This window comes from Macaca mulatta, chromosome 10, assembly GCF_049350105.2.
Source record: "Macaca mulatta isolate MMU2019108-1 chromosome 10, T2T-MMU8v2.0, whole genome shotgun sequence".
Taxonomy (NCBI): domain Eukaryota; kingdom Metazoa; phylum Chordata; class Mammalia; order Primates; family Cercopithecidae; genus Macaca; species Macaca mulatta.
The window spans coordinates 94,834,142-94,845,745 of NC_133415.1; the positions used below are offsets into that span (position 1 = coordinate 94,834,142).

Sequence of the window (11,604 nt, forward strand, 5' to 3'; positions counted from 1 at the left end):
AAATACAAAAGGAGATACAAATATTAGAAAGGAAGATCCAAAATGCCATGATTTGTATGTTTCCATTTATATGACATCTTGGGAAAGGCAAAATTATAGTAATGGAGGACAGATCAGGGCTTACCAGGGTTTGGGGATGGGAAGAGGCATTGATTAATAAAGGGTAGTACAAAGGAATTGTTTGGAATTGTTCTGCATCCTTATTGTGGTGGTGGTTATACAAATCTGTGTGTGTGTTGAAACTCGTAGAACCATATGCCAATTTTCCTGCATGTTATTTTTAAAAATGAGAGAGGAAAAAATGGATTATAGCTATATGTGTGTACCAACATCTATGTATCTCAGTGTTGAATAAAAACCCACAAATTTATTTTACATTGTTTGAATTTTCAGACAATTTTGAAAAACATGCCTTTAAGAAGTAATCCTTAGCTCAGTTTGTATACATGTGTATTTTTATAACATGAAGATCTTTTGCATTAATGCATAAACTAGTTGAAATAAACAAGGGAAGAATTATAAACTTTAACTCATATAAAAATAAACAAATTAACATAAAAGTGTTAAATTTGGGTTTGTAGGAGATAGGGAGAGAATCCTCACGGCATTTGAGACTCTAATTCTACTTTTTCCTGAACCTTTGGGTTTAGTGAGGTGCCTCAATATCCTCATGATAAATTTGCCATACTTGTTTAGCCTAAAAAATACCGTGATTTAAAAGTGACGCGTCTGTCTGTATGGAAAATTCAAGAGACTCAGCTAAAAGTGGTTTATGCTAATCAGAGTGTTCAGTAAGGTAGTGGGATGTAAGATGAGCATGAAGAAAAATAGCATTTCTATTGATTAGAAATATGTAATTGGAAAATATATAAAAGGATCCCATTTATAATAGCAGCAATAATAACAATATAAAACTCTTGGTAATTAACTAGAAATAGTCCAGATTTATATGACAGTGAATACAACACTTTACTGAAAGCCATGAAGAATGGCTGGAATCAATGAAAAGACATATCATGGTCCTGGATTGGAAGAGTCAACCGAAAGCGTAAAGATGTCAGTCCTTCCCAAATGTATGAGTAAGCTCAAAGCAATTTCAGTGAAAATTTGCATGAACAAAAGCATAGGGGATGTGAAAACTAATGCCTAGGTGGACTGACTGAAGCATTGGTGGTGAGAGTGTGAGGTGTTCTCCTGGGACCAGATTATAAAGAGCCTAGGCTGCTAGACTGAGGACCAGGCCCTTCATCTGACGGCCAGTAAGAAGCTCTCGAAGATTTCAGTTCAGGATCCAATAAGATCAGAACTCTGTGTGAGAAATAGATCTTGGCTGATGTGTAGGATTTGAAGGAAAGGGTGAGACCCAAGGCAGAGACAAATATTAGAAAAGGAAGATCCAAAATGCCACGATTTGTATGTTTCCATTTATATGACATCTTGGGAAAGGCAAAATTATAGTAATGGAGGACAGATCAGGGCTTGCCAGGGTTTGGGGATGGGAAGAGGCATTGATTAAAAAAGGGTAGTACAAAGGAATTGTTTGGAATTGTTCTGCATCCTTATTGTGGTGGTGGTTATACAAATCTGTGTATGTGTTGAAACTCATACACAGATTTGGGAGGCTGCTAACTGGAATGGTCTGAAATGACTGCCATGCTGCCTGATCTAAAGGAGTTTCCCAGTGAATGTTAGCATTCTCCCCTCCCCTACCCCCCACTCCTCTGTTCTTCCTTTCTCTCCCCTTCTCTCCTCCTCTGAAGCAAAAACCCAGTGGAGAAATGAACTAGCAGAGTTGCCCCGAGAGGGGGTGAGATATCTTCTGCCAATCTGGGGTCATTGGGGAGGGTTATCTTAAGGAAGATACCAAGGTTTGGAATCTGGAAGCCTGGGTGGACAATGATGATGATAAATGCTACTTAATTATTTATTTATTTATGTATTTATTCATTTATTTATGACAGTCTCACTCTGTCACCCAGGTTGGAGTGCAATGGTGTAATCTCGGCTCACTGCAACCTCTGCCTTCTGGGTTCAAGCGATTCTCCTGCCTCAGCCTCCCCAGTAGCTGGGATTACAGGCACATGCCACCGCACCAATCTAGTTTTTTTTTACTTTTAGTAGAGATGGGGTTTCGCCATGTTGGTCAGGCTGGTTTCGAACTTCTGATCTCAAGTGATCCAGTTGCTGCAGCCTCCCAAAGTGCTGGGATTGCAGGCGTGAGCCACCGCGCCCAGCCTAAATGCTACTTTTTATTGAGCATCCACTATCTGTAAGACAGGAACGAGCACTATCCCATTTAAAATTTTTAAAAATTTTTAAAATTTTATGTATTTATTTATTTAAGAGGAAACAAAGAGGTTAAGTGTTCAGAAAGCTGAGGCAGGACCTAACCTGGTCACTGGTCATATCACTGACATCTCTGCGCCTGGCACAGAGATTTCAGCAAATGTTTGCCGTTCACCAGATGTTGCTTCTCTGGGAATTTCCTTGCTGTGGGTTTGGCTGATGCCTTATCTTTATCAGTAAATCCCCTTTCATTTCATAAATAAGTCACTATTTCACAAGGTGGGGAAGAGAAGTGTTGAGCAGGAAGGGTGTGGAGGTAGGAGCAGAAAAGAAGGGGCTGAGTAATGGAACTCGAGGTGTTTCTATAAATTAGGAACCACCCAGCTTGCCACTGACCCGACCCAGGCATCTTTATCAATTTGCTCCTCCACGCCCTGCCAGCCTAGCACAATAAAGCTTCCTGTCCATTTCAGGCTTAATCACACAGAACGTAAATCCCTCAGCAGAGAGGCAGCTGCGAGGGATGGGGCACGATCCGCGGGGCTGTTCATTTTCATCTTCTGGCACGTAATGAAATCAAGAATGCACGTCTGCTCACCAGGGCTGCTTTGCTCCAAATTGTTAAGTAAGCATCCCTGCTTTAGCCTCATTAGACTTCCGAGGCCGCTGATGAAGGAGGATGGAAACCAGCATTTATTGAATGATTCTGGTGTGCTAGATACTTTCTACGTGATTCACTCCTCTAAGAAGCCCCGTGACATGGGCACTATTATCCTCATTTTACAGCTAAGGAAACTGAGCATTTATTGAGGTCGGTGGCCCAAGATCACGGATGGACAAAACGAGTAGGGGACCATGAAGTGACATATCTGTGCAATTTCAAATCCTATACGCCAAGCCTTTTTTTTTTTTTTTTGCAGTAATTAGATATAAAATAACTTTTATATAATTTTGGGGGGATTTCTGGGAGAAGTTTGAGGGAACTGAAGTTTATTCCTTTTCGTAATTCATTTCAGTTGTGCCAATTTAATTAACATTCACTGAAGGTCTATTCCACATTCACCATGGCTCTGATTTTTAAGCATAACTTGTGTGTCCACCATTCATGCTAAATAGAGATAATAGTCTTGTCTCCTGCTTCTGCTCCTTTTTCTTCTTCTTAGTTTTTAGATATCCTGGTTTGTGTTCTAGTTCATAATATCTGCCCTAACTTCTTCATTCTTATTTTGGATACTACATTTAGTTCCTCTTCTACCCCTTGTCCTGCCTCATCCAATTCTTATTTTGCCCCTTGTACTATTCAGGGACACCTGCGGCTCCAGGTCAGAGATGCACCTGCTAGTCCTGCCTCTATAGGACCAAACCCGTCAGTTTAGCTCCTAGCTTGTCCCTCAGGTGAGAATTGAGCACACTGTACTGTGGACATAAAGACAAGTAAGTTGTCATTCTTGCCCTGGATGAACATGGAACCTAACTGGGAGGTAAATACACACCTGAATAATTAAAGAATAACCTATAATTAAACAAATGCTAAAGTACACACAGAAATTTTAGGAAGTTGGTAGGTAGGCGGGTAAACAATAATGCATTGTTCCTTAAGTCATAATAAATTTCAAAATATCTGTTAACATCTATTTCCTATATTCCCATTAATATGTGAATTCTTAGTTCCTGACTATTGATTCAGTTGAAATAGTAGTATCATTTTGATATTTTTATTTACTGTTTATTCATTCTGGGTCAACCTCATAGAATGCTGAATCAGGAGGCAATTCCACAGTAATCTGCTTGAGTACAAGAATTTGATATGTTGTAGGGATAGCAGGATACCAATATGGGGAGTGGGTTTTGGTAGCCCCCCATACCCTTAATTGAATAAAAGGCTAGGCTGGAAAATTATGAATGTGGAATGGATGGTTTGAGAACTCCAGACCTGGGGCAGGTCAACACTGACTTCTTAGGAGGAGGAGTTTAGATGGGATAACATTTTGACATCCCCTTTGGACAGGGACCCTATGGATTAAGTGGAAAGCTAGAGAGGGAGAGGAAGTGGTTGTTCAAATAACAGGCGGGAATTCCAGATTCAGTTGGCATCTGGCTGTGGCACTTGGGTTCCATTTTCTCCCTACCTGTGGCACTTCTCATGAAAACACAGAAACCACTGCTACTTTTTGGTAACATGGATTCTGGGCCTTAGGTGGAATTTTTACTTAGTAAAGCAAGGATGACACTCTTGGGCAAAAGAACAGGAGATACATGATAGGGGGTTTTCAGTTATTACTCCTATCTACTTCCTGCCTTAAAGGCAGTGTCTCCGCTGAACAAAAGGAGAGAAACCCGCACTTACTACACAGAAGCTGTTTCTGAGGCTATTTAACCTCCAGCACTCCCTATTATCACTTCTATTGATTTACTATTTGTTGGACTAATTTTAACTTTCCAGAAATTAAAAAAGAAGGAAGGGATCGTGGCAGATGAAAACAGGATATGGATCTTTGTATATGTGTATGAGTCTGTTTGTGCTGCTAAAACAAAATGTCATAGACTAGATAATTTATAAGGAAAATAAATGGATTTTTTCATGGTTCTGAGGATCAGGAAGTCTAATATGAAGGCACTAACACCTGGTGTCTGGTGAGGACTGCTCTCTGCTTCCAGGACGGCTCCTCCTTGCTGCATCTTCCAGAGGGGATGGACACTGTGTCCTCACGTGGCAGAAAAGTGGAAGAGAAAACACCAACTCCCTCAAGCCCTTTTAAAAGGCCCTAATCTCATGCATGAAAGCTTTGCTTTCATGACTTAATCACCTTTTAAAGGCCCCACCTGTTAACACTATCATTTGGGTCTTTAAGTTTCAACATATGAATTTTGGGGTGCACATTCAGACCATACCAATACAAGACCATGAAATCAATAAAATTGACTGTGAAATCTATGAAAGAGTAGAGCTAGAGAGACCTGTAAGATAGTTATATGCTGATGAATGTAAATGTCCATGCATTGCTTTTCCCAAAGCAGAGACGGCTGTAAACAATTATCCCAGAATAAATTTCCCTCCACATGTTCCGAAGTCAGCCCATTCTGGTCTAGAATATACATGAGAAAAAGACTGTACCACTAGGAATTTGGAATCTGTGCATATTAATCAGCCCTCAGCTTAAGGTCTAGATGTGGATTCTAATTATAATCATGTGGTTAATAACAAGGACCAAAGAAGATCCATCCAAACTATATACTGGCAACATGCTTGACCAGCTTTCTCCTTTATTAAGCATGAAAAATGGGAAAAACAAAACAAGAGACCTTGAAGATTTTTCTGAGACATAAAAAGGAGAATACTAGATTCAGAGGAAAAATGTCTTGAAAAAATATAAAATAGTTAATAAAGGCATATACTAGGATGCGTCTTTTTGCGTTCTCAGTAAATTTGAACTCTGAGATACAAGAAACGACAGATGACATAGTAAGATTAAAAGAGTTGCTAAGATGCAAGCAGAGATTGAGATAAATATTGTAAATACATATAAAATCCAATAGCTTAATAAAACTTGTTTTGGGATTAGAAGCAGTAAAGAAAATAAATAATATTGCAGGAAATGGAATTGGTGTTAAGGAAGATACAGGTAAGAAGATCTCCCGGAATGTAGAGGAAAAGCCCAGGGAAGTAAGGCAGTTATCAATGGGGAGGATATATGGTGGACAGAGAATGGAAGTTCTGGCTATGGGGACAAAAGATGGAAGCAGCGTCACTGAGCCCAGGGACAGGGATCACCAAGTAGAAACTGGAACAAGAGGGAGCCTTGTTCAGCCCAAGCTGGAGTCACAGAAGAGATGAAGTCAAGGCAAGGAAGAGAGGGAAATACCCTTCTTGCTTTCCACACTGCAATCTTCTGCCAGTCTCTATCGCTGACCAAACCTATCCTGAAGGGAGCAGATGAGGGAACCTGGAAAATGCAGCCTGTATGGGTCAGCCCTACTCTGATACCAAATAAGCAAAGGAAAGGCCAGGGATGGGCATGAGGGCAAAAAAGAGCAGGTGAAGGACCGCTCTATACAACTTAGAAGACACCTTTTACAACAAAAAGCTGCCTGAGTCAAAAGTTGATTTGACTGATATAAATTAAATATATCAGTTAAATATGTGAAGGCTCAATATGACAGTAAATGGATTAAATTCCTGCATTAAAATAATATCTGTCTTAGATTTGGTTTAGAATGCACCAAAGCTAATTATAGCTATTTGTCAAAGCTTCACCTAAAAGAGGGAGCAAAAAAAGGTAAAACTGAAAACTGAGACTAGGAATGACAATATTAACATCAGTAAAAAAAGTATAGTATAAGGTAAATACAATTATTAAGATAGAAGTCATTTTATGCCAAAGATAAAATTCACATGAATGCTATGATGCTAATTTCCATTTATCTCAGTGATTCTCAACTAAGTTGGTAAAAGATGCCCCAAAGATCATATCAGAGTCTGAGAAGTCATTTTGTAAAAAACTCACATACACACATATTCTGATATTCAGAGGGAGGGGGCGAGTAATCCCATTTCCACTGACCCAGAATTACTATTGATGGGCATATATTGCAACCTTCAGATGTTGAGGCAACAAACCAACCAACCAACCAATAAAACCCTTAAAAAACCCAAAACAAAACAAAAAACCAAGAAACCATCATGTAGCCTTTGGTTAAAAAAATATGGATGATTAGTAATATTGACTTTGATTTAATAGATTTGGATTAAATTTTGGGTTCTGAAAATGGCCAGAAAATTTTCATCGTTTTTGTGCAATAAAACATGGAACATTTATCACAATTAACCTATACTAGTTTATAAAGAAAATTGATGATCAGGATGTTAGAAATGGTTCTGGATAAATTCTCTGATAAGAATGAAATAAAATTAAAATTATTATAATTTTAGAAAGTGTCAATGAAAAATTCCAAACATCAGTTGGCTGTTAATATGTGGCTTTATTTCCGGATTCTCTATCCTGTCCCATTGGTTTATGTGTCCAGTTTTATACCAACGCCATGTTGTTTTGGTTATCAGAATTATGTTTTTGAATGCTGTTGGATTTGGTTGGCTAATGTTTTGTTGAGGATTTTTGCATCTCTGTGCATTAGGGATACTGGCCTGTAGTTTTCTCTTTTACATGTGTGTCCTTATCTGGTTTTACTATGAGGGTAATACTGGCCTTGTAGAATGAATCAGGGAGAATTCCCTCCTCTTAGATTTTTGGGAATAATTTCAGAAGGATTGGTATTAGCTTATCTTTTTAAGTTTTGTAGAATTTAGCTGTGAATGCATCTGGTCCTGAGCTTTATTCTGTTGGGAGAGTTTTTATTACTGATTCAAACTCACTACTCATTTTTGGCCAATTTAAGTTTTCTATTTCTTCCTGATTCAATCTTGGTTGGTTGTGTGTTTCCAGGAATTTATCAATTTCTTCTAGGTTTTTCAGTTTGTTAGCATATAGTTGTTCATAATAGTCTTTTGTTTTTCTGTAGCATCAGTTGTAATGTCTCCTTTTTCATTTCTGATTGTGTTGACTTAAGTCTTCCCTTTTCTTGTTTAGTCTAGCTAGTGGTTTATTGACTTTATCTTTTCAAAGAATTGACTTTTTTATTTTATTGACTTTTGTATTTTTTTAGTCTCTATTTCATTTACTTCATTCTAATCTTTACTATTTTTCTGCTAATTTGGGGTTTTGTTGTTTTTTCCTTTTTTAGATTCTCTAGGTACATTGTTAGATTGTTAATTTATAATATTTCCACATTTTGATGTAGGCATTTATTGATATAAACTTCCCTCTTAGCACTGCTTTTGCTATATCCCACAGGTTTTGGTATGTTGTATTCCCATTTTGTTTCAAGAAACTTTTTGATTTTCATCTTAATTTCTTTGTTGATGTAATAGTCATTCAGGAACAATTTTTAAATGTATTCATATAGTTTCCAGAGTTCCTCCTGGCATTGATTTCTTGTTTTATTCTACCGCGGTCTAAGAAGATACTTAATATAATTTTGATTTTTTAAAAGAATTCGTTGAGACTTACTTTGTAGCTTAACATATGGTCTATCCTGGTGAATATTCTATGTGCTGATGAAAAAATACATATTCTGTAGGTGTATACAATGATCTGTAAATGTTAGGTCCATTTGGTCTAAAGTCTAGTTTAAATCTAATGTTCTTTGTTGATTTTATATCTAGATGATCTGTTCAGTGCTGAGAGTGGAATGTTAAAGTTCCCCACCACTACTGCATTGCATCTCTCTCTCTTTTTGGACCTAGTAATATTTGCTTTATGAATCTGGATGCTCTAGTATTGAGTGCATATATATTTAAAATTGTTATATCCTCTTGCTGGGTTGATCTTTTTATGTAATAATGTTCTTTGTGTGTGTGTGTGTGTGTGTGTGTGTGTGTGTGTATGTGTGTTTTTACTGTTTTTGAGTTAAAGTTTGTTTTATGTCATAGCAGTACAACTATCCTGCTCATTTTTGGTTTCCATCTGCATATAATATCTTTTTCCATCTTTTTACTTCCAGTCTATGTTTCTTTACTAGTAATTTGAGTTTCTTGTAAGAAGCAAATAGTTCATGTTTTTAAAAGACTCTATTCAGCTATTCTCTTCTTTTATTTTTTTCATTTTATAAGCACTTGGTTTTATTGCACAGAAGCAGTTGAAATTGGACTCCAGTGGAAAGTGTGCACTGGCATAATTCAGTGGCCAGTGCCCAGCCCCACCTAGACAGCTCTTCCAGAATAGAGAGCTCTGGGCAAGGGCTTGACCACTCCTTTGGAAAACAGAAGGCATGTGGAAATAATTAAGACGTGTCAAGCATAATGTGTCTGTAACTGCTCATTCATTATTGTGGTCATCTGTCAGTTGTACGTAGAGGCAATAAATGCACTTATTTGGAAAGGAGGGGGGCAGTTTTTATAGTCAAGTGTTTACGTGTGGCATTCAGCATGTATCACATTCAGCTACATAAGCTTTCATAACACAATCGCCCATCACCTGGGGAGGGTGTTGGGGCAGGGGGCTGGAGTTCCCAATCTTGCTAACATATTGATAACAGAAATTCCTGTTTGAAGAAGGAGGCCCCCTCATCTAAGCAGTTTCTTTTTACATAAACAAAGAAAAAGTGAAAACTGCATTACTCCGATCCTTGAGCTCTGGGCCCCTTCTGAGTTTCTTTGGCTGCTCTGGACGTTCCTTTCTCCCTGCCTTACTTCCCCTTGGCGGCCTTGTCTTCTGTGGCTTTCTCTGGAGGCCTGTTGTCTTTGGTCTGTGCTGGAGGATTTTTCAGCCTTTTCCGCCTTAGGTTTGCTTGGGTCCCTTGAGAGGGTCTTGTCATCCTCCTTGGTTTTGGCCTCTGTCTTGGGTTTCTCCTCTGGCTTCTTGGCCTCAGTGGCCTTCTGCTCCTAGGTGTCTTTTTTCTCTGGTGCTGCTGCTGCCTCCTCCTCCTCTGCTGGTTTGGTGGGTCCCTTGGCTTTGGCATCATCTGGTTCCTTCTTGGCCACCTGTCTTCTCTTTGGGTTTAGCACCTTCCTTCACCTCCACATTGGCAGGAGCCTCCTTCTCTGGGGTGGCTGCTTTTTTCTTATCTTCAGCCTCTTCTTTCTTGGCTTCAACTTTGGATTCTTTGGGCTTTTCGATGGCAAGTCCCTTCTTCTCCACCTTGGGCTTTGGGGCCTCCTTCTTGGGTGCCTCCTCTTTCTTGCTGTCCTCCTCCTTCTCCGTTTTTGGCATGGCGGGAGCTTTCTCTTCCTCTGCCTTCTTTGGGGGATATTTGCCTTTCACCTCTTGGGGCTTCTTTTCCTCCTTCACTGGGGACTTCACCTCTTCCTTCTTTGGGATCTCCTTCTCAGGGATCTTGGCATCCTCCTTCAGGGGCAACTTCATCTTCTCTGGGGACCTGACCTCCTCGACAGAGCTTTTGGCCTTTTTGGGGGATTTGTCTGCAGGGGATCTTGCTTCCTCCTTTGCAGGACTCTTGGCTTCTAGAGACTTCACGTCAAGAGTCTTGGCCTTCTCTGGGGATTTTGCTTCCGCCTTCACTAGAGACTTGGCCTTCCCTGGAGACTTGACTTCAGCTGGAGATTTTGCCTCTTCCTTCTCAGGGGACTCCGCTTCCTCCTTTACTGGGGACTTGGCCTTTTCAGGGGACTTGACCTCAGCTGCAGACTTTGCTTCTTCTTTCACTGGGGACTTGGCCTCAGCTGGTGACTTTGCTTCTTCCTTCACTGGGGACTTGGCCTTCTCTGGAGACTTGGCCTCAGCTGGTGATCTTGCCTCTTCCTTTGCTGGGGACTTGACCTCGGCTGGGGATTTTGCTTCCTCTTTCTCTGGGGACTTGGCCTCAGCCGGTGACTTTGCCTCTTCCTTCACTGGGGACTTGGCTTCCTTCTCTGGGGATGTGGTGTCTTCAGCTGGGAGAGACTTTGCTTCTTCTCCTCCCTCTTCTGCCCCCTCCTCTTCACCCTCTTCTTTCTCCTTGCCCTCCTCCTCTCCGGTCTCTTTCTCCTCTTCTTCAGTCACTTCTTCAGTCACTTGGGTCTCCTCCGTCTGTTCCTCCACAATCACAGTGTCTTTCTTCGACTTCTCTACCACTTTGATCTTCTCTTCACTTTTGACCTTTATGTGAGTGGACACGGAGGGAATTTTGGGGAGTCCTTCTGGAAGCGAGAAAGGAATTGGGCCAAAGCCAGTCCGACACTCTTCACCTTCCAGGAGTTTTCTGTAAGCGGCTATCTCTGTATCCAAAGCCATCATGACATTGAGCAGGTCCTGGTATTCTCCTAGCTGGGCTGTCACTTCCCACTTGGTGTTCCTCAGCTCGGCGTCCAGTTGCTGAATGGTTTCCTGGTAGGAGGCAATGTTGGCCTGATGACGGTCCTGCAGCTCAGAGCGCTGCCTCTCCAGTGAGTCCTTGGTGCTTTTCAGTGCTTCCAGCTGTGTGGTCCTGGCCTGCAGCTGACACAGGTACTCAGTTATCTCCTCCTGCGCTGACCGCATGGCTTCTGTGTTCACCGTCGCTGCCTCTGACAGGCAGTCCAGTCTCACTCGGAACCACTCCTCAGACTACAGCACGCTCGGCACCTTTTGGCCTTCAACCTGCACGCCACGCCCATCTCACACAGCTCCGACGTCACGTCGCACTTGAGGGCGTTGCGCGCCTCAGCCTGCCCCTGCGCGGCGCTGCAGCCCTGGATCTGGCAGAGCAGCTCGCCCACCTCCTCCAGGTGGTAGCAGCGGAGCAGGTAGCCGCACTCCTCCTGCAGCGCCTGTGCCTTCTTCTGCA

General features: G+C 41.0%; 1 protein-coding gene across 1 annotated transcript; it reads right to left on the reverse strand.

Moving 5' to 3' along the window:
* Positions 1–9,528: 9,528 nt before the first annotated feature.
* LOC697152 (uncharacterized) lies at positions 9,529–11,318 on the reverse strand. Its single transcript, XM_077949066.1, is given in 4 exon segments — positions 9,529–9,586; positions 9,588–9,824; positions 9,826–10,706; positions 10,842–11,318. Coding segments are annotated over 4 exon segments (1,653 nt in total).
* Positions 11,319–11,604: the final 286 nt, after the last annotated feature.